This window comes from Kwoniella bestiolae, chromosome 1 (assembly GCF_000512585.2).
Source record: "Kwoniella bestiolae CBS 10118 chromosome 1, complete sequence".
Classification (NCBI taxonomy): domain Eukaryota; kingdom Fungi; phylum Basidiomycota; class Tremellomycetes; order Tremellales; family Cryptococcaceae; genus Kwoniella; species Kwoniella bestiolae.
Window position 1 is genome coordinate 5495223 of NC_089241.1, and position 21387 is coordinate 5516609.

Here is a 21387-nt window from a genome sequence, read left to right on the forward strand (position 1 = left end):
CAGCTGGCTCATAACTATCCATCGAACAGGAATATTTAGAATGAACCCCCTCAGATCAGTAGCCTGCTCGGCCTCGAGCTCACTCCGAGCCACCATTCGACCTCGTGCGATCGCTACTTCTTCTATGATATTCGCTCGATCGGCTCCTTCTGCCGGTCGAATAATATTCCAACGAAGAGGATATGCCGATGCACCTCCACCGCCACCTCAGTCAGAATCACCATTACAGCCTGAGATTGATAGGCAGAGGAAGTTGAGGGATCAGGCGAATGTTGGGGTGAGTGTTTGCTTTCATTGAGATTGGACCGTTTCTTCCATTTTGCGGGATGGAGCGATCCGATCGACTGAACAAACCACACACCATTCCCACCACCTTTCATTCGTCGGTACGAGTGTACGAGGTTATACTGAAAAGACTCATCAGTACTGTAGGATTCATGTGCTAATTGATCCGAACTGTCCTCACAGCCATTCACATGGAAAGCCGCCGCCCTCTTCATAGCCACCGGCGTCGGCCTTTATATATATTTCGAATCCGAGAAGGCAGCAGTCCTCGAACGCCGACGTCAAGAACTCGCCTCGAAATCCATCGGTAAACCGCAGATTGGTGGTCCCTTCATTTTGGACAGACACGACGGAGGTCAATTTACAGAGAAAGATTTGCTCGGGAAATGGACGTTGATTTATTTCGGGTTCACGCATTGTCCTGATATCTGTCCGGAGGAGTTGGATAAGATGGGAGATGCTATTGATATTGTCGATAAGAAGACTGGGAGGGGTATGGGAAAGATGGATGAGGGGGTTATGCCTGTTTTCATTAGTGTGGATCCTGCTAGGGATACGTTACCGCAGATTAGGAAGTATGTTAAGGGTGAGTGAATCAATTGAGACCTCTCGCGGACACGACATGCGACTTGACCCAGATCTAGAAGTGAATGTGAGCTGATTCTTGGTCGACTCGCATCGTAGAGTTCCACCCTCGTATGGTCGGCTTGGTAGGCGATTACGAAGCCGTCAAGAAGACCTGTAAGATGTATAGAGTGTACTTCTCCACTCCCCCTGATGCTACTGCCTCGGACGATTATCTTGTCGATCACAGGTGAGTCGGATTAGTACCTCTCACATTATATGTTCCTTCCCCCGTCTTGGTCCATTTTGCCTCTCCCAAACCATGAACTCTGTCTGAACACCATTCGAATGCCTCCTCGCCATCCAACGTGTCCGATCATAGCTGACAACACTACCACAGTATCTTCTTCTACCTCATGGATCCCCTCGGACAATTCGTCGACGCCTTTGGAAAAGCCACGACTGCCGAGCAAGTCGCGGAGAAGGTATTGGACAGTATGAAGAAGTGGGAAGCTGCTGGTGGGAACGCCGCTGCGGGGGTGTAGAGGGTATCGCAAACAATGGTATACACAGAACAGAAGGGGAAGGGAGAAGAAACGACTTCGATTGGTGGTGGTACGGATTTAAGGCTACATGAGGTGACTCAGGTGATTTGGTTGCAGATCGCTCTGGAAATCAAATAATAGGAATTATGTATTTTTGCATAGACATATAACATGTATTTACCCACTCCTCTTCGTTATTCTCTCTGTCAATCAAAGGAATATATACAATAGTAATGATACACTTCTACTTCCGATCCGCGTTCTATATACAACTGACAACAACGCATCAACTTGAATCTCAAATTCAGCTCTCTCCAATTCAGACAATACCTTACCCTCCCCTCATTCTAACGCTGCATGGTGAAACACTCCATCCGATGAATCACCTTTCCCTTTCCATACTACACCCTAGCCCTCTTACCTCCTCTCAACTCACTATCCTCGAACGGTCTAAGTTTCTCTTTCCCCACTGTACCGACCCTTAGCGGGGCTGTATAATCCGGTCCTGTAGCGGGATACGACTGACGCGGTCGTTTCTTGGTTTTTGGAGATGATGTAGTGGGAGGTAAAACAAAAGTGGACGGAAGGGTTTTGCGTCTGTCTGAGCTGGTAGAGATTTGAGATATACTGGAATGGGACGCCATACCTGATTGTTGAGGTAGATTGGTTGGTTGAGAGGAGTCCACGGTCAGGTCTATCGGCTCGTGAGTAGTGGTCTGTTGAGGTGGATTGGTGGTTGTCGGAGATGGGCTCGATGGATCGGACATCGATACAGAGTGACTGGTGGGCGAAATAGGGGGCGGACTGGAAGGATGGGTCAAAGTGATTGATCTGTTCTGTGGTTTTGCCTTGGCATGATGAGAAGGGTATTTAAGCTATATTGATGTTGTGGAGTCAGATGAAATCCAGCATGTGAATCAGAGAACACTCACACTTGCATCCTTCTTTTTATCCGTATTACCAGACTCTACTTCTTTACCCTTGCCCTTCTCAGCACTGGTGTATCTCCTACTTTCGTCCTTCTCCTTATCGCTCAACGGGTCCTGGCCCACTTCATCTGAGCGATTATCCATGATGCGATAAGTCTCCATTTCACCTTTACCTTCCATCCCATTTTCCTTTTCTTCTCCAAAGATAGATTGTAATTCCCTCATATCATCTATGACCTTCTCTGCTTCCTTCAAAATATTCTTGCATAAACTATCCTGCTTCGATTTACCGTTGTCTGTGGCATATGGGTAGAAATCGGAGTATGACAATGGTGGTTTGTTCTCGCTGCAAATATCCTAAAAGTAAGCTGCCTACATCCCGAGTGAGTAGGTGGTACTCAACTTACTCTTTCAATACCTTGGCTCGTTCGTACCACTCCTTTACCACATTACTATACTGGTTGAGAACAGTGACCTGTTCGGATGTCATACATCGTATATACAATGCCGGATGTCCCTTCACCCCATCCGACTCAAGGTCAGGTGGGAAATACGACTCGATTATTCGTTGGACCTGGCCAAATGGGATCTTGGGTGTGGAAAGTATTGTAGCTATGTGCTATATACACGTACGAGGTATCAGCAAGTGTACTCCCGTGTGATCACCGCGTCCCGTACATGATCAGCCGAGATGAACCGGCTCACATGTTTCCGAAATTCCATACTCAAATCCAGCATCCAACTCTCTGCCTCTCCCCTCCGTTTCTTAATGGAAGCGATACCATTCCCCTCCTTCTCACTCAATGCTCCTCTGAGAACCTGTTCTCGATCGCTGTACCCCTTTCTCTTCAATCGTCTCACCAGTTTATTATGAACTACCAGAGCCCTCGTAGCTTCACTTTGGATTTTGGACGAGAGAAGCTGGAGGTGGGCGAATAGATTTAGGAGGGTTGGGAGGTAGGCGAGAATCGGTTGAGGAAGGAGGTGCGCTTGGAGAGCATGGAGGACGAGCGAGGGTGAGGGGGAGGGGGAGGTCATGGTGTGATGAGGGGGTCAAGGATCAAGAGGTGATGAGTTGGGCAGGGGATTTAGGAGTCTGATAGCATGACTGAGTGATGTATATGAGGCTAGGATGTACGTATTCTGGACATAATGCGAGAAGAGAGGATGAAGGATATATATACATATATATATATATTATATACGATGTTTCATCATTATGGTTCATGTTCATGTTCATGTCCAAACGCGTATCACCCGGCGGGTTGACTGGATCGGTGCCTGAGGGAACAGCTAGTGCGGCAGAAGGCAACACGTGGTCAAGGGTAAACTGGTAAACTGATGAATTAGATCACTGTAATCCGGTTGATCGGTTGAATTCTTCCGAGAAGAAATAAAGATATATAAGATGGGAGATCATCTTGACATACGTATTGCCATACTCTGACCCATATTGTCATAACCCTTTGCCTTCATCAGACAGACAAATCTTATACAATGTTGAGGACATCGCATGTACCAGTAAGAGCACTCACCACAGCAAAGTGGTCGAGGTGTATATCCACACAAACCCATGCGGAGCCTTCTCGAGGTCCGTCAATGAGTATGATGGGTATGATGGGCAGTAAGAAAGAGAGGGAAGAAGGTGATGTGAGTGTGCATTCCCATCTGACCTACACCATAAATCGACGAAATGCTGACAACTTCCCATGAAACTCCAGATCAGCTCGGTATTCGCTTCATTGGCTGGAGAAGCTGCGAAGCCACTTCCCGCGAGGTTTGGCGAATTGAAGCAGAAGATTGTAGGAGATGAAGCCAATCAGAGATCTCTGGTAGAAAGCTGGAGTAGGCTGACAAGTAGACTGAGGGAAGTTGCTGAAGAGGTAGACAGGAAGAAACAGGATGTGAGTGGTGCTATCATGAGACCTCTATCCCATCCTCAAAGAGATGTACAAGCTGATCGATGTCTCGTGGACTCGTGCAGTGCATACCTCAAATAACATACGATGACCTTGTCAGCTCCCCTACATCAGCCGTCATTGACTCTATCAAGACATCAGGCTCGTTGATCGTCAAGAACGTTATTCCGCGAGAAACCGCCGAGAGATGGCTGGAGGATGTTAAACAGTATATTCAAGGGAATCCGGAGGTCAAAGGGTTTCCGAAAGATGATAAACAAGTGTTTGAGCTATAGTGCGTTATCAATCCATCCATCTGTAAAGGAGTTTCTCGAAGGCAGAGTGAATGGGCTGACGTGACTGCTGATAGCTGGTCCAAAACCCAACTTCTCGCTCGATCTCACCCCCGATCATTCTCCGTCCAAAAATCCCTTCTCCGCCTCTTCTCATCAGAAGGCAGTGACAACGATGTATCACTCAATGTACCACTAAGCTACGCCGATAGATTACGGATAAGACATCCCGGAGACTCGCAATTTGCCCTTGGGCCTCATTCTGACGGGGGGAGTGTAGAGAGATGGGAAGATGAGACTTATCGGAATGTCTATAAGGAGATCTTGAGGGGAAAGTGGGAAAGGTTCGACCCGTGGAGGATTGGGGATAGGGTGAAGGCCAATCAAAATATATATGATGGGCCTGGGTCTGTGAGTTTTTGTTTCCTGGAATGACAACCTGTGTCTTTTCGTTCTCTCACTTGGTATAAGCTTAGGATCTATTCGTGACTTAGTTTGTTTGGGGGAGTTATGGAGACTTGCTCTATGCTGACACTTTTGCTTTACTCGCAGTGCGGCGTATTCAGAGCATTCCAAGGATGGACCTCTCTATCTTCTACCGGTCCTAATGAGGGTACCCTGAGGGTATACCCATTTATCAAAGAATTATCGGCTTATGTATTGCTCAGGCCTTTGTTCAGGTAAGTCAACCAAACCAAATCGAGATCGTCAGGTATATCAACAATGATGGTCTATCTTGACTGATCTTTTGTCTCACCAGAGAGAAACAATCTCGTTCTTCGTTGACAAATGACCAATACCTATCACCCTCAAATTGGGAGCTCGACCTGAACCTTACGTCCACTGCCTTCCCCGGATCCCCGCTGGCGAGATGTCAAGAGTACAACGATGTTACGCACCCTCATCTGGAATTGGGGAGAAGTATGGTAAGTATGCCGAGGGTCGAGCCGGGCGATCAGGCGTGGTGGCATTGTGGTGAGTGTGCTCTTTAAATCGCTTAAGTTGTCTTGCTTCCCCTCGTCCCTCCTTTCCACCCGTGGCATTGTTTGGCAATGAAGGATTCATTACTGATAATTCTTGCTCGGACACAGATACTATCCACGCGGTCGAACCCACACATAAAGGCCTCGGACCCTCTGCAGTCCTGTACATACCGACTGTACCCCTTACATTACAGAATATACAATACATCAAAGATCAGCGAGAGAATTTTACGAGCGGTAGACCCGCGCCTGATTTTCCTGGGGGAGTGGGGGAAAGTGGGTTCGTAGGTAGGGGGTTGGAGGGGGATGTAGTAGGGAAAGAGGGGAGACAGGCGTGAGTAGCTGTGCAATCAGCGAGACGAAAGTGATCTAATGGTTGGGTTGATATGTCTTAGGATGGGGCTGGAACCGTTTGATTTGGGTGGGAGTTTGAGTGAAGGCGAGAGGGAGTTGAGGCGTCAAGCGTGAGTTATTCGGTCATCGCTCAATCAGCCCTCGAAAGCTAATGATTTTGATGAGTAGGAATGAGATCTTGGGATTTTGAATGAACAGATTATCAAATGATAAGGAAAGGATGACAGCCGGATGATGATTGTTGTAAATTTCTATCAGTACTCAATGTATGAACACCGATTTTTTTCCATGGCTACGCTAAGTACCAAGGACATCTCTGTTGCTCTTTGCCTAAGATCTCAATACCGTCTTCAGCTCGATACGCCATCTCAGCCATCTCCTTCTGCCTCGAAGTCCCGTTATCATATTATAGTCTATACATTTTCGTTCGCCATCTACAAAGCAACCCTAGCAACGTCCATGCTCCCAGGTGGAGGGGCAGCATCCCCCAATCTCGCTTTATGTATCTTTATATCCTCGACTGGACGGTCTTCCGAGTCCGTACGTACAGCTTCGAGTCGCTGGACTGTCTTCATCCCTGAAGATATACGGCCGAAGATCGTGTGTTTACCATCAAGGAAGGGGGTTGGGGCCTGTGCAGTGTATTGCGAAATGAGAAGATTTTATTGGTTGTGGAAGGGATGGGTAATAGGGTTTGAGAGGTTACGTGTTAATCAGCTCGGTGTACTTTGTTGTTTCACTTGGTATTTCGATATTGAGAGGAGGTGGGACATACACATGTTATAAAGAATTGAGATCCTACATCGACCATAAAATCATTAGACGATATACGATGTTCAGAGCAAGAGAAGACACTTACCATTCGTATTTGGCCCCGAATTCGCCATGGCCAATATCCCCGCTCCGACAAATCTCAGCTCGGGGTGTAGCTCATCTTTAAACTTGTCTCCGTAGATTGATGTTCCGCCTCGGCCTGTTCCGGTAGGATCACCGCCTTGGATCATGAACCCCTATCCCGACCATTTGATATCAGCATGGATGGCTACCCGTTATTCCGCCATACTTCGTTGGGTGCAGGTGACGAAAAATAAAGACTGGTAAGTCTTCAACAGATGGAGGTAGAGTATACATACAGGTATAATTCGATGAAATATAACACCGTTGTAATACCCCCTCTCAGCAAGTTTCGAGAAATTGTTGCATGTCTACAACGCAATTCAAGTTATCAGCTGAATAAACCTAGCGCGAGAGATTGAGGGAAAGCTGCTATGGAATGAGACTCACCCTTGGTGCGTGTGCTGTGTATAATTCTACTGTAAATGATCCTACCGAGGTATCGAATGTGACGTATTCTGCTTTTTGAGATGACATGGTGGAGGAGCAGAAAGACTGGATAAGGAGATTTGTGTGAGATCGCTAAATGAGGGATCTTTCTTGAGCACTGTTTCTCGATGTATCTTGGATCAGTGGAGCAGGATCTTAAATATGACTATGTTAGGAGCATGCAGTCTGAAGGAAAAAGAGATTGTGTCCTCTCTCTCCAGCAGCAGCTTGACTGTCATGTTTTGAGGAGATTGAGCTCGAGGTTAAACTTGTTCGATCCACGTGGTTTTAGTTCCGTCGGCATATTCACGCTGCATCCCATCATCCACGTCCACGTTCAAAATCGTCTCCTTTATCCCATTCTCAACTTCCTATATCAATCTCAACATACCACCGACTGCCTGGAACAGTAGTGAGAAGGATCGCAATGGGACGTAATGGTCTATTCGGCAATTTCCAAGGCCTCGACGCCTTCGGCAAGGTATGTTCTGTCCAGCTGTTCTTTTGCTCCTCTCCTCGCGCAACGTGAGCTGATATAGGTGAAATAGACAATGGAAGATGTCAAGATACGTACACGTACAGGAGCGCTATGTGAGTAATCTCTCGGCTCATCTGCTGTCGCCTTCTCTTCGCGAATGACCAAGCTGATATGTCTCGCATGTAGTAACCTTCATCTCATTCTCCATCATCATCACATCCATAATGCTAGAATTCATAGACTACAGGCGCATACACCTGGAACCATCTATCATAGTGGATCGATCGAGGGGTGAGAAGCTGGTAATTGAATTCGACATGTCGTTTCCCAAGGTACCTTGTTACTGTACGTTCCGCTTCCATCCATTCCCGCCCTCGTCTTACAGGTCACTCGGGGGATGGCGAATCAAGCTGACAAAGGAATGTTTTTAGTGTTGTCGCTAGACGTGATGGACATCTCGGGTGAACATCAGACAGAGCTCGAACATCATATCTCGAAGACTAGGTTGGATAAGAATGGGAGAGCTTTGGAGACTGTTGAAGGCGGGCGTGAGTGGTTCATCATATCCCCCAATGTGGACAGTAGCTGATATTTATCTGATGATAGAGCTCAAGGGAGATGTGGAGAGACAAAACCTGAAGAGAGATCCAAATTACTGTGGATCGTGTTATGGTGCTTCGCCTGATGAGAGCGGGTGGGTCTAGCATCAGCTGCATTGTTAGGTATTGGACAAGTCAGCTGATACCGTTACTCTGATGCAAAACAGATGTTGCAACTCGTGTGAAGCTGTCAGACAAGCATACGCAAGGAAGGGTTGGTCGTTCAGTGATCCATCGGGTATCGAGCAGGTAGGTGATACCATTTCTCATTCCCAACCTATAAGATGGGCCGATTGATCTCTTACGCCAATTCAGTGCGTCGAGGAAGGATGGGAGGACAAGATTAAAGAACAAAATACCGAGGGATGCCAGATTGCCGGACGAGTAAGAGTCAACAAAGTACGTTTCTCAGCTTTCATTGCTGTGGTTCTTCTTAAGACATGTCAAGCTGACAGTCGCGCAACAGGTCATAGGTAATCTCCATTTCAGTCCCGGTAGATCATTCCAACATAACATGGTACAAATGATGGATCTGGTGAGTCATAGCATCTCTCATTTTCTCAAGCCTAGACTGATTCAGATTCCACTATACTACTTTACAGGTCCCCTACTTACGAGATAACAATCACCACGACTTTGGCCATGTCATCCATAAATTCCGGTTCGGTGCTGATCTCACTGCCGCTGAAGAAGCTACTGTCTTGCCTAAAGAGGCCAAGTGGAGGAATAGTCTGATGATGAGAGATCCATTGCAGGAGGTTGCTGCGCACACGGAAGAGTGTCAGTTGGCTTTCTCCACAATACGATTGAACGAATCGGCTAACGTGGTTTGTGAATACAGCTCAATACATGTTCCAATGTGAGCCACTTAATTAGGCGTTTGGGATCTGGGATGACAGCTTATTTTGACCTCATTGTTCTTTTCTAGACTTCCTGAAAGTAGTTTCAACCAATTTCGTAGCTCTTAACGGCGAGGAGATTCCATCTCATCAGTATTCAGTCACGCAGTACGAGAGGGACTTGAGGCAAGGTAATGCTCCTGGCAAGGATTCCCACGGACGTGAGTTCAGCTTTTCTTCGCCATTCCACCTGACTCTGGGACGATTTGAACTGACAAATACTTGACATAGACATGACGTCCCACGGAGTTGCCGGTGTCCCAGGTGTATTCATAAAGTATGTCACACACTCGCCATCATCTGCCCCTCAACCTTTTCTCCCTTTGCAACTCGTATTACGACTGATTGTGATCCCAGCTACGAGATCTCACCAATGAAAGTCATCCACACAGAGACGCGACAATCTTTCGCCCATTTCCTAACATCGTAAGCTAATTTTTTGAGTCTTTCTTTATACCCGGGAGGTCAGCTTACCGACCTTGAAACGATAGCACATGCGCGATCATCGGAGGAGTCTTGACCGTTGCCAGTCTAGTAGACAGCTTTATTTTCTCAAGTTCGAAGAAATTGAAGGGTATAAGCGATGATGGGTTTGGTGCGCCAGGTGGGAAGATGCTATAAGGGAAGGGTCAGGTCGGGTGGTTGTAGTTGGTAGCTGGAGTCTTGTCTTGCAATTACATGCATCTCTTACAAAAACAATAAACAATATGCACAAAACACAATATCGACCAACTCCCAAGGGAGAAAAAGCGAAAGGTGGCGCCACAAAAAGTTCTCCCACGGGGAATCGAACCCCGATCTCCCGCGCTACATAGCACACCGTGGCAGGCAATGAAAGGCGGATATACTAACCGCTGTACTATAGAAGATGGACTTTTGGGATTGAAACAGCCTTTTTTTCATATAATAATATATCATATTTTGCTATGGGAGGATCCCGAAAGGAATTGTTGAGTCAGTCGATATTGCCGTTCTTCATTGCATCTGATGATGAGTGATGTGGTGAATGCGCAAGCATAATGACACAATGTGAGATAAGACTGGAAAGCGAGGAAGGGCAGTCCGGTCGGCTCGGACATCTTGGATGTTGAGTGGTGGCGATGGGGAATTTCGTGACGGGATAAACTGGAGCCTGTAGACATTCCTGGTGATCGGGAAAGGGTGTGGTTCATTTGAGGGACCAAGTGATCGGCTGAGTAATAGATCAAAGAGCGTAAGGCTAGATGATGTATGTGTGTCTGTGAAATGGGGTGATAGCTAAGATACAGTACTGTAAGATTGTTCAGGGGAATCCAGAAATGTTTTTACAGTTGATCTCAGGGGATGCGCGGCGTGAGGATGATAAGGTGTCTGATTCGGGGTCAGAAGTCGATGTAAGTTATCTCGGGGGTGATCTGAGGGGAACGAAATCGTTCGATGCCGTCGGGCTGTATTGTATTTTTTTCTTTTACAGAATATCTGATCAGCGGACCATCTCTATTGGCGAGGTGCAATGACTGGGTAGGGGTAGTAAACTGGATCTATCTATGATATAGAGCGAGAAGTTTGATAAGGTAATAGTAGATGTTGAGTGTCGCTAGACTACGACAATAAGTGCAATAAAGTATACTTCCATAGTTAAGTAAAGTAATGTAGTTTCGTTTCTGTTAAGTAAGGGTTAAGCATACGAGCGCTCCAGAGTACACTGGTTACGTCGCGGAGAGTGCGGTAGAGAAAGAGTGTAGTGATGAGGGAATCGAGATGGAGGTCGAGGTTGGCCAAGGTGAGGAAGGCAATGGATTGATGACTTATTAGCCGAAGTCATATCGTTGGATCAATCTTAAGTGAAATATCATCTGTCGGTTTATCGTGGGATGATACAGTAGTTGCGGTTTCGTTCGAGGGGTATCGCTGTGTGAAGTCAAGTCAATTCAAGGAAGTATGTCTAATGATAAGAATTTTACAGTGAGATACACTATCGCTTGGCAACCTTATATAGGCATCTTCAATGCTCAGATCAAGAAATGGTATTGAGAGTTAAGTCGAGAATTTGTTTTTTTGAGGTAAACATCTCCGATCAAAACGCATCGAAAGAGGACCACCCCATTTCATCCATCAACGCCGACGACATGAGAGCCTCATCAGAGGTTCTAGAAATCGATTTCATCGAGATACCCTCCGTTTCATAAAGTTCTCCCATATCCAGCTGCCCCGTCCAACGCATACCAAAGCCACCTTGATTGCTAACATCCGGGTACATCGGAAGGGCTCTTTGCGAGTGGATCAGTAAAATAATTGATCTCCTTCTTGCTTCGCTATACTTCATGTAGGCCATGAAATTGATAGCTGAAGTGTAACGAACTGCTTCAATGGGGAAGACTGCAAAGGTCCCATCAGAGACGTAGAGAGGCGATAAAATAGCCCAGGCTCTTGTTCCCCTCATGATGTCCTTGTGGGGGAGTACCCCCATTGAACAAGAGCAATTTATCAGCACCGAATCCATTCATCAAACATCCCTAACTACAACCAAGCCCGAACAAAGGATCATCAACCATATATCAGACATCGATCTGATTTTCACATCTTGACCTGCCTTTCGCTCGACATGCCTGACCTAAGAGCTTCCATTCCAACCCTCGACAAGGGCGTAACGGTGATCTGCAGCACACGGTTCCAGGCCAGTCAAATGAGAATAAAAAGCTTGAAGCTTTCTGTTATCGACTTGATCAACCGATTGTCATGGGATTTGCAAGACCTGAAATCAGCCAGGTCTACGCAACAGCACGACTTTCGGTTTCGCCTCCGCCTCATCCCTCTGAATAGCCCCGCCTCGACCCGCCCTCTCCCTCTCCTCAATCCTTTGAGCAGGAGCGTCGATCCTAGCCATCGATCCGGGAGTCGGTGGTGGAGGCCGAACGAGCGATTGAGGTCGTCGAAGTAAGGTGAATTCATTTGAATTGCTAGGTCTCGATTTGGCATCTCTCCTTTCACCCCTTCCGCCCCTGTTTCTTCTATCTCCACCTCGTCCGAATCCTTGGGATTGAGGTTGGTCGAATGGCGGTCTATGAGCGTGAGGTACATTGATCCGTCCCGGGCCTTGTTGAGGTCGTCCTTGCATTGGAGGCTGAGGGGGACGCATCATACCATTCGCAGGGAGGGGAAATACACCGGGAGGTCTGATACCCCGAGACGAAGGTGCCATACCTTGCGGAGAAGGAGGAGGTTGGGGTCTGGTCATGAGTGGTATTTGTCCTGGCGTAGGTTCAGCTTTGGGTTTGAGCACCGGACCAGGTATAGCTGGACTATTCCCATTGCCACTGTGGGTTGGTAAAGTCGATTTCCCACTTTCAGGTGAAGGGTGATTATCTTCTCCTGCCAAAGAAGGTGGCCGTCTGAGCAAAATCTTGACTTCCTTTGCAGGTTCAGGTTCTTTCTTCTTCTTCTGTCCATCTCGTCTACCACCACCATTCCTATTCCTATCACCGCTACCTCTACCTTTTCCGGATCGAGAGGATTTCGTCAACCCCGAAGCTTCAACTTCGTGGTCGTCGTCTCGCAATACTTCTAGAGTCAGATCAAACCTCGCAGCTTCTTCCAGTACGATATGCCCATCTGCCCTTGACGTATAATCTTCCTTTATTCCCGTTCCAGAGGGAGTAGGCTGATTATTCTGATTCTGCTCCACTTCCACAAAGACCGGTGGATTTCCAACGTATAATATCGATCCTCTTTCCACTTCCATCTCCCTCTCATCTTGCAGAGTCTGCACTTCCTTATCCATGATCCTTCTGAAATAGGCCACACAGCTAAACACCTTTTTGATCCAGATCGGTAGGTTCCCTTGACCGTCCATGGGAGGTAAAGCCAATTCGTCGATCATCGAAGTGACAGGTAAGACCTCTTCTTCGGCTTGAATCCGTAATCCCCGGCCTTTCTTGTAGTTCGTTCCTGCTTGGACGGTTATTGATGGATCGGAGGAAAGCAGTGAATGGAATCTGGTGGCATGTTCGATGTATCGGGCGGCTTGTCGAGCGGAGACTGCTGAAGGGGATGAGCCTTTCTTGAGCAAGTCAAGGGTGCGGATGGCTACATTACAGTTGACAGATGCTTTATTAGTGAATGCGATCGGTCGGAGGTTTGCATGTTCGTCGAAGTACAACAGGAGAAGCTAGATGATCGTTTGACTCACCTTCAAGAGGAACGACCAATTCCCACCCTTTCCCCACCAATCTCTTTACAGCATTCCTAGCCCACATCAGAGCAGATACATCGACTACCACGACCCTCCATTCGTCGCTGGACTCATCGTGAGCCGGATCCTCGACATCATCTGGTCTACCCAAATCATCATTCGGATCTCGTTCTTGAGTTGCTGGCAATCCGTTCTCAGGTCTTGGTCTAGGGGATCCAGAAAGCGGCGGCGTCAGAGCGGTAGCTTTGACTTTGGACTCTAGCTCTGCGATCTGATGGTTCAGGTAGGCTGCTGAGAGAGCTTTGGAGAGTTTCGCCTGGCGTGCGACCTAACACAATATCCTGACATCAGCAGTCAGTCTTATACGATAATAGGGAGGTAAACTCACGAGATCATGATTACCATTACTATGTTCTCCCATCCTTTCTTCCTGTATAATATTATACTGTGATTCGACTCGGACGGTGTCGAGTCGACTGTGAGGTTCTGTGCAAGACTAAAGGGGTGTAGAGACTAGACACCCATGTTTGTGATTATGGTGGCAAATGAACGATTGATCGAGTATGACATTCGATGTTTCAAGCGCGTGAATCTGCGCCGAGGACGTTGATGATTGAGATTCGGTTGCAGCTACTTGGGGATAGCTTGTACCTGTGCTTAGGTATATGATACTTGGGTATGATTAGCTGATGTGATGGGATGGTGGGATGAAAAGAAGGAGAGGACATGTGAAATCAAAGGTTGTGCATGCGGGTGTATGTGTATCCATTGAGAGTGGCTAACCGAGTTGAGTAGGAACAGTCATCGGTTATATCCATGTCACATGGAATATGGAATAAATGCCACATCACCATCATACAGGTCTTAGAGTGATAACCCATCCCAATCCTCGTTGAAAGCGAGATTTCGGTTTCTTCGACTTTTCTTTTGGTCGAGTATAGATATACATCTTCGACATTTTAGCAGACCTCACCTTCCACGAATCATCCATACGTAGGCATCACCACCGAAATGAGCCGACCTACAGCATCCCGCCTGTTCACCCAAGCTACCAATGCTATCCGACAAACCGCCAGTCCGATAGCATCCAGCTCAAAACGATTCGCTTCCACTTCTCCTGCCGCTGGCTCATCTTGTGAGTGCAGGCAATAGATACAACGCATCATTATATGAATGTGAGATCCGATCAAACTTCGCTAACACCTTTTATGATATAGCATACCCCTTCAACCCCACCGCCCTCATCCTCCCATCAACCGTCCCCCCCTCCTCCGTCCCTCCATCCCTCCTGAACCCCCGAAAAGGCTGGTCTATCATCACCCACCTAAACGCCACATCCCCCAAATCAGAGTACCACAACCTCTTCGCACGTCGACATCCCGATCGTCTCAGAACGGGATCGGTCATCACCGTACTGCAATACACGGATGCCACCAAGAAGACCGTCTCGCCCTTTTCGGGTGTGCTGATGGGGATCAAGAAGAGGGGTGGGGTAGATACGAGTTTCAAGTTGAGGAATATAGTCAATAAGATTGGGGTGGAGATGTCTTTCAAGCTTAATTCACCGTTGATAAAGGAGATCAAAGTTGTACGAGAGGCTAAGGGACGATCGGGACAGATTAAGGATTTGAGGAGAGCCAAGGTTAATTATTTGAGGGAGAGACAGGGGGTCATGACTTCCATTGCTAGTGCGCTGAAGGGGTCGAAGAAGTAGTGTTGGTGGTATTTTAAAGGGTATGATACTCGACTCGTTGGGATGCAGTACATGGAGAGGTGGTTGTGGACGTCAAATGTGAAGGAGGTTGAATGAGAAGGAGATCTACCGTCGTCTGATAGACGAGATGATCATCATCTTGCTTTGTATACCCCACATACTGTACAAGGGTATACATGCCATATGGTATATAGCTATAAATCATGAATATCGTGAATAACCCAAACGAATCACGCCATCTAACGGACAAATCACTGTAAGACCGCATAAATCTATCTGCCCGACTTCATTACCAAGTCCATATCCTTACTCCCCGACACGATAAGCCACCATAGCCTAAGGCAAAGCACGATCAGCTATATTCAAAAGTGACAGGCAATAAAGCTGAATTATCGCGACTTACCTCCAACGAGTGTACATTCGTGCTGAAACTTCTCAGTCTGACTTGCTCGACTTTACCTCGATCAATCAAGTGAGGATCCGCATCACCCCAAGTAGCAGGTATAGGGAGATCAGGGGAGTCGTTGGTGTATGCTAAGAGTGTGAACGTGCCTATATCAACTGTATCAGCAAAGTGTAAAAGACTGTAAATCGTTTATTTGGTCTCCCATCATCCGGATTAGGAGTCATTCTCAATCCGGATGACAGAACGATGTAATCTCATGACAATCACTCAACTCACATTCCTCCTCCAAAATAGGCAAAAACGTCACACTACTAGTAATCTGCTTCATGATCTCCCTAATCTCCCCCTGAACTTCCTTTTCAGTCTTTTCCTTCTTCTTCCCCTTCGTAGATGGACCACCGGGTAGAGAAGGGTTATGTATGGATGATTCGTCGGTATGAATATCGAATTGCCATCGTTCGAGGGTTTCGCCAGTTTCGATGGATTTTATGGCTAGGACTAGACGGTTGATGGAGGATGAGAGGAGCCATTCTGCGGATAAGATTATCGAAATATTAGTCAAAAGCAACATCCCACTTTCTGGTAGGAAGTCGTCGAAGATATCGATGGGGGATGATACCTAGCGCCACAAGGGTACTAGCGGATATCGTGGTTGTGGAAGGAAGATGGATATCAAGGCAGCTGAAGAAGTATAGATACAACTTTCGAAGCATGACATCACAAGAATACCTTACTCACCCTGCACTTGGGATAGGATCGTACTCAAGTATTCCTTCAGATTATCGTCCGCAGTGACAAGCATAGGAAGACCATATTTCTTGACCATTCTAGGCGTGTGGATCTCGTATCAGCTTGGGTCTTTGGAGCTCAGAGTCGAGAAAGCTGACTTACCGGAAATCATCACTTGGATAGACACCTCGTTGATACAATATGCTACGATTGGGTTCGGATCAGCTTTGTACGACCGACCTGTCTGTCGTAGTTGAGAGGCGAAGAATCGCACTGCGCTCACCTGTTCACACTGTACTCGAAGAACTCTGTTACCAACGCTGTGGACCCCTTGAGGGTGATAGCTTGGTTGGTTCGCTGTTTCTGGGCCATTATGAAATTGGACCGTGGGGGTAAAGAGCTGAAAGCGACTATGGCTTGAGGTCTTGTGGGCTGTCTTCACCGGCAGATACTGAACTGTAGAGTATGAGATTACGAGATTGGATGATATGGCCAGGTGGATCATCATTCAACACCCAAAATAAGATAGCATACGCGTAGAATTGGACCCCATCTTATTTAACGGGATCAAATGTCTCCCACCACACAAACATTTGACTCCGTTGGTGTTGGTGCCCCTCATCCACACCTAAAGGTTTTTCAATATTTTTGCATTTCTCATTTCCAAAAAATTCAGATTCATGCTGGCTGTTGCGATTGATCAACCCTTCTTCAGATCATCGATAATCATAACAGTAACAGTACAGACTCATACTGGGATATCAAGATGGCCTCAAACATCTTGCCCCTCTTCTGGCCACTAGCCAACTCAAGTAGAGATACCCGTCTGACAGCTTCAGCATCCCTTGTGTCGAATCTCGAAAATTTCCAACAATCTTTCATCTCATCTAAACCCACCACCGCGTCCGACGACGATGACGATGAAGAGGATGAGGAGGAGGAGATAGAAGACGACGATGAGTCGGGCATGGAAGTTGATGGATCCGATGATGAAGATGGACTAAGTAGGGACAAAGAGGGTGAAAAGCTGGATAAGAGGTTGAGTAAAGATAATTCGGAAGATGTCGTTTATTGTGTCAAGAGGTTGGTCAGAGGGCTGGGAAGTTCGAGGGAGAGTAGTAGACTTGGATTTGCAGTTACTCTGACTGAGGTGAGTCTAGTCTGAAATGCTATATTAATTTTGTTGAGATATGTCGCTGACATTATACTTGACATACGACAGTTGCTATCCCGTATACAAACAGTGACAGTCTCCCAGGTTCTGTCCCTCCTCATACGCAACTCCCAATACTCCAAAAACATGAAAGGATCCGACGAACGAGATATGATGTTCGCTCGACTGTTCGGATTGACCTCGATCATCCAATCGAACTCCCTCTACTCGTCATCAGCCACTATTAAAGATTTCGAAAAAGTAGTGGATGAATTGGTGAAGTTGGGAGAAGCGAAAGCTTGGATGAGAGAAAGTGCTTGGTGGACCCTCGTCGGTGCGGTTCAAGGCTTACTGGACAGTGAGGTAGAATGGAAAGATCAGGCGCTAAGGAATACCGTCGAGAAAGTATTGAGTGGGAAATCATGGAATCAGGAGAAGGTGGCCTTGGTGCTTTTGTTGGAAAACGTAAAGGTGAATATCCGACCCTCCACAATCTCGATGGGACAGCCTCAGGCAGTATATAAGAGCTGACCGTCCTTCTTACAGGACATCGACTGGAAGACATACCTCTCGCCTACATTCAAATACACCTCTCTCCTCAACTCTCACAACTTGGTAACTCTCGGTCGAGTGCTCAAGGTATGTTCCTGCTTGACCAGGATCGCATTGCGGGATGCTAATTTTACATACAGGAAGCATCTGCTGAAGATGACGAGAGTGTTGCCGCCTCAACCAGTGGAAATTGGAAACCTCAATTACATTTTGTGTGGAATATCATTCTTGAGCATTATTTCCCTCAATCCGGTCGAGAATCACCATCAAACGGAGAAGCGCCTTTCCAAGATTTCTTCCGAGTTGTCGTTGATGGTGAGTGCGCATTCCCTAACTCCCTCACCTCGCTTTTGACCTTCTGACGGATGAAGACCATACTGACATATTTCATGGTGTAATGTAGAATCTCTGTTTTCCAACACCGCCTCCCCACAAAGACGATACTGGGGTTTTCAAGTATTCGAGCGCGCCCTACCACTGCTATCATCCGATTCTATGCCTCTGATCTTCACACCCAACTTCATGAGATGCTGGATCAACAACCTCTCTTCCTCTGATCGATATCTCCACAAAGCAGCTCAGCAAATTGCCAAAAAGGTACAGGAAGTGACCAAGGAGAACAGTCAAGTTGGTTTCACCCTATTGAGTCAGCTGGTAGGGAAATATGGCAAACAGGATTTTGATAAAGTTACAAAGACGAAGACTGTTGAGACTATCATGAGCAGTTTAAACGTTCAGGGAGTTAGAGATTATGTCAAGTATCTGGAAGAAATTGTTGTGAGCGGTGGTGAAAAGTGAGTTTGACTGCTCTTTCTGGCCATCATACCTTTGTAGACTCCTGCTTGATACTGATGTACCACACTTAGCTTGGACAGTGCTCGAATAGACGAACGAAGGCTCTGGGCTCTAGATCAATTACTTGCCTTGTGCAGGAATGGCTCAGTACCTAAAGACGACGAATGGATTTCATCAGCTATCGACTTTTTACTTGTTCATGGTTTCTTCCTCATCCGAAAGGCCGACAAGAAGAGTCCTATCAGTGCAGTAAGTATCAGATGCCGTACCTACCAGTGATCGCATGGGTCTGACGTGCTCGTACAGCTTCACTCCACACCCAAACCTGCTTTGTCCGAATCAACCGCTGCTGTTTGTCGATCAAGGTTGAGAAGTTGTTTGGCAGAGTTGACGACTGCTTCCGTTTCTCAGCGAGGTGAGTTTTTGGTATTCAAATATTTGCTTGATATCCTACATACTGATCTTTCTGCTTCAGGCTCAGATGAGACCAAAACCGCTCGACAGCAAGGATGCGACACCTCCGGAAAGCTTTGGCTCCGAAGAGCACTTGATACCCTCGCTGTATTGGAGAAGGACAACAAGCATGTAGAAGTCACAACAGAGGCGGATGGAGAAATCGTCGCTCTCCGAAAGGAAGCCTTGAAGACTCTCTCCGCCTTGGAGAAAGTCAAGGAGGATCGAAAGGAGATTGCGCAAGGATCGGCAATCATCTTATCCTTCTTCATCTTGCAGACATATGATGAGGTTGAGGATGCTTTGGATCTCCTCGAGGTGGGTTTTTGTTCCTTTTTGTGTGACATCTGATCGCTAGAACCAATGCTGACCGTCGACAAATCTCCTACAGAATGCCAATTCAGCGATTCAACAATTGTTTGAACTCCCGTCAACCGGTACAGAGGAAGATGGCGAAGAACATCCTGCCATCGATTCATTACTTGATGTGCTGATCGCTCTTCTCGATAAGGGATCAAATGATCTCAGGAATCTGGCGAACCTGGTGTTTGGAATGGTTTCTTCCGAATTCAGCGAAACCAGCATGGACCTTTTGGTAGCTGTAAGTCCTTGTGACCTATCCAGACAAACAGACTTGACGGCTAAATACTGTACATTGGTAATAGCAACTCGAACAGACCGTTGCAGATGCAGCTGCCGAGTCATCTGATGCCGAGGATGATGAGGAAAAGGAAGTTTCGGACGGTGATTCTCAAGAGGACGAAGAGGATGACGACGAAGAAGATGAATCTGACGATGAAGAAGATGACGAAGATGATCTGCCAGATGTTGATCCAGCATTCAGGCAAAGGGTCGCCGAAGCTTTGAATGTAGCTGGGTTAGGTGTCGACGACGCAGACAAGGAAGGAGATGACGATGATGAATCCGACGAAGAAGAGTATATGGATGATGATCAGATGATGAAAGTTGATGAGCAGTTGGCGGAGGTATTCCGACAACAAGCTGCCAGTACAAAGAAAACGGATTTGAAACGTGAGTCGACCTATTATACAAATCTAATCGTCAGGAACAAACAGCTGAACAACCTCATTTTGGGAACTCACAGACCTACAAATCGAATCATTGCATTTCAAAAACCGAATCCTTGACTTCTTCGACGTCTACTGCAAGAAACAATCATCCAACCCTCTCATGCTATCTTGCCTTATTGCGTTATTGAGATTGGTCCGAGGCGGCGGATCGTCCGAAAGCGAATTGGCGAACAAAGCGGCCGGTATCATACGATCAAAATTCAACAAACCTAAAGATGTACCTTCCTCTGTCGACCTTTCCAAGGCTATCGAAGTGCTCAAGGAAATACATGGCATGGCGATTAAAGCTCACTCTGCGGAATTCTCCAATCTATGTTCATATTCTTCTTTGTTCGTCGTCAAATCCATCGACTCTTCTTCATCAGACTCCAGCGACGTGGTAGAAGTTTACTCTGAGACACTCAAAGATTTCATGACTCGTAAAGCCTCATTGATACATCCCAACTTCATCTTGGAATTCATCAAGCGATTCCCACCGAAGGGATTCGACCTCTCTGAAGGTTTAGTAGGATTTGTCAAGCCTGGTGGAGGTGTCAATGCCTATAGACAATTACAGGGATACTCAATGCTTCAAGTCATCTCTCAACATTTACCATCACTTTCGAAATCCAATGCTATCCCTTCGGAGAAGATCAACGCATTTGTTAGTAGTGCTAGTGACGCTGTATACGATACGTTGGAACAAGCAGGGGAGAACGGATGGAACGCCGCGAAATTGAAGGATGTGGTTAAGTTCGCTTTGGCCCTTGCTAGGACATCCAGGACATTGGATGTGGCGTGGGATATGAGCCGAGTGGAAAATGTAGGTGGGAAGTTGAAGGAGGGTGAGATGAAAGGTGTGAGTAGTATGTGGAGTCAGTTGGTATCGATACTAGGGGGAAACAAGGGAGACAAGAAGAAGAATAAGAGGAAGAACGAGGAGAAGATGGATGTGGATGTGGATGTTGATGGTGAAGTTGAGGGAAAGAAGGTGGATGAACCTAGTAAGAAGAAGAAGAAGGTGGTGGGTGATGCCCACAGCGATGCGGTCGGGGAAGGGGAGAAGCAGAAAAAGGTCAAGAAGGCTAAGAAGACGATAAAGTAGAATTGATGTTACACATTCATATATACCTTCTTTTCTTCCCCCTTTTGTCGGACGTGATTACACCTGCGCATAACTCTATTTCATCTTGG

At 46.7% G+C, this 21387-nt stretch overlaps 9 protein-coding genes across 9 annotated transcripts; 5 read left to right on the forward strand and 4 right to left on the reverse strand.

Annotated features, from left to right (window-relative positions):
- Window positions 1–40: 40 nt before the first annotated feature.
- Window positions 41–1394, forward strand: I302_102070 (uncharacterized protein; the record flags this gene model as incomplete). Its single annotated transcript, XM_019187451.1, has 4 exons — window positions 41–277; window positions 469–871; window positions 970–1099; window positions 1250–1394. The coding sequence occupies 4 exons, from the start codon at window positions 41–43 to the stop codon at window positions 1392–1394; spliced, it is 915 nt and encodes a 304-aa protein (XP_019050329.1).
- Window positions 1395–1795: 401 nt separating this feature from the next.
- I302_102071 (uncharacterized protein) lies at window positions 1796–3361 on the reverse strand (the record flags this gene model as incomplete). The annotated part of the gene is made up of 4 exons (XM_019187452.1): window positions 1796–2269; window positions 2327–2669; window positions 2731–2942; window positions 3029–3361. 4 exons carry the CDS (start codon window positions 3359–3361, stop codon window positions 1796–1798), a joined length of 1362 nt encoding a protein of 453 aa, XP_019050330.1.
- Window positions 3362–3820: 459 nt separating this feature from the next.
- I302_102072 (uncharacterized protein) lies at window positions 3821–6041 on the forward strand (the record flags this gene model as incomplete). Its single annotated transcript, XM_019187453.1, has 9 exons — window positions 3821–3973; window positions 4045–4227; window positions 4308–4516; window positions 4592–4925; window positions 5067–5194; window positions 5275–5489; window positions 5606–5831; window positions 5893–5961; window positions 6020–6041. 9 exons carry the CDS (start codon window positions 3821–3823, stop codon window positions 6039–6041), a joined length of 1539 nt encoding a protein of 512 aa, XP_019050331.1.
- A 244-nt stretch (window positions 6042–6285) lies between these two features.
- On the reverse strand, window positions 6286–7222 carry I302_102073 (peptidyl-prolyl cis-trans isomerase-like 1; the record flags this gene model as incomplete). The annotated part of the gene is made up of 5 exons (XM_019187454.1): window positions 6286–6483; window positions 6627–6649; window positions 6711–6861; window positions 6985–7056; window positions 7136–7222. The coding sequence occupies 5 exons, from the start codon at window positions 7220–7222 to the stop codon at window positions 6286–6288; spliced, it is 531 nt and encodes a 176-aa protein (XP_019050332.1).
- Window positions 7223–7601: 379 nt separating this feature from the next.
- On the forward strand, window positions 7602–9771 carry I302_102074 (uncharacterized protein; the record flags this gene model as incomplete). Its single annotated transcript, XM_019187455.1, has 14 exons — window positions 7602–7655; window positions 7723–7765; window positions 7839–7997; window positions 8084–8200; window positions 8259–8346; window positions 8419–8500; window positions 8567–8650; window positions 8718–8786; window positions 8854–9031; window positions 9093–9110; window positions 9180–9311; window positions 9382–9427; window positions 9508–9576; window positions 9642–9771. 14 exons carry the CDS (start codon window positions 7602–7604, stop codon window positions 9769–9771), a joined length of 1269 nt encoding a protein of 422 aa, XP_019050333.1.
- Window positions 9772–11890: 2119 nt separating this feature from the next.
- Window positions 11891–13742, reverse strand: I302_102075 (uncharacterized protein; the record flags this gene model as incomplete). The annotated part of the gene is made up of 3 exons (XM_019187456.1): window positions 11891–13215; window positions 13319–13649; window positions 13710–13742. The coding sequence occupies 3 exons, from the start codon at window positions 13740–13742 to the stop codon at window positions 11891–11893; spliced, it is 1689 nt and encodes a 562-aa protein (XP_019050334.1).
- A 590-nt stretch (window positions 13743–14332) lies between these two features.
- Window positions 14333–15035, forward strand: I302_102076 (mitochondrial 54S ribosomal protein bL19m; the record flags this gene model as incomplete). The annotated part of the gene is made up of 2 exons (XM_019187457.1): window positions 14333–14456; window positions 14539–15035. The coding sequence occupies 2 exons, from the start codon at window positions 14333–14335 to the stop codon at window positions 15033–15035; spliced, it is 621 nt and encodes a 206-aa protein (XP_019050335.1).
- Window positions 15036–15341: 306 nt separating this feature from the next.
- On the reverse strand, window positions 15342–16542 carry I302_102077 (uncharacterized protein; the record flags this gene model as incomplete). Its single annotated transcript, XM_019187458.1, has 6 exons — window positions 15342–15371; window positions 15439–15587; window positions 15718–15972; window positions 16180–16268; window positions 16333–16374; window positions 16454–16542. 6 exons carry the CDS (start codon window positions 16540–16542, stop codon window positions 15342–15344), a joined length of 654 nt encoding a protein of 217 aa, XP_019050336.1.
- A 394-nt stretch (window positions 16543–16936) lies between these two features.
- I302_102078 (uncharacterized protein) lies at window positions 16937–21298 on the forward strand (the record flags this gene model as incomplete). Its single annotated transcript, XM_019187459.1, has 11 exons — window positions 16937–17320; window positions 17393–17794; window positions 17870–17962; window positions 18016–18190; window positions 18279–18669; window positions 18742–18919; window positions 18977–19085; window positions 19146–19441; window positions 19515–19724; window positions 19789–20155; window positions 20229–21298. 11 exons carry the CDS (start codon window positions 16937–16939, stop codon window positions 21296–21298), a joined length of 3675 nt encoding a protein of 1224 aa, XP_019050337.1.
- Between the last annotated feature and the right edge of the window lie 89 nt (window positions 21299–21387).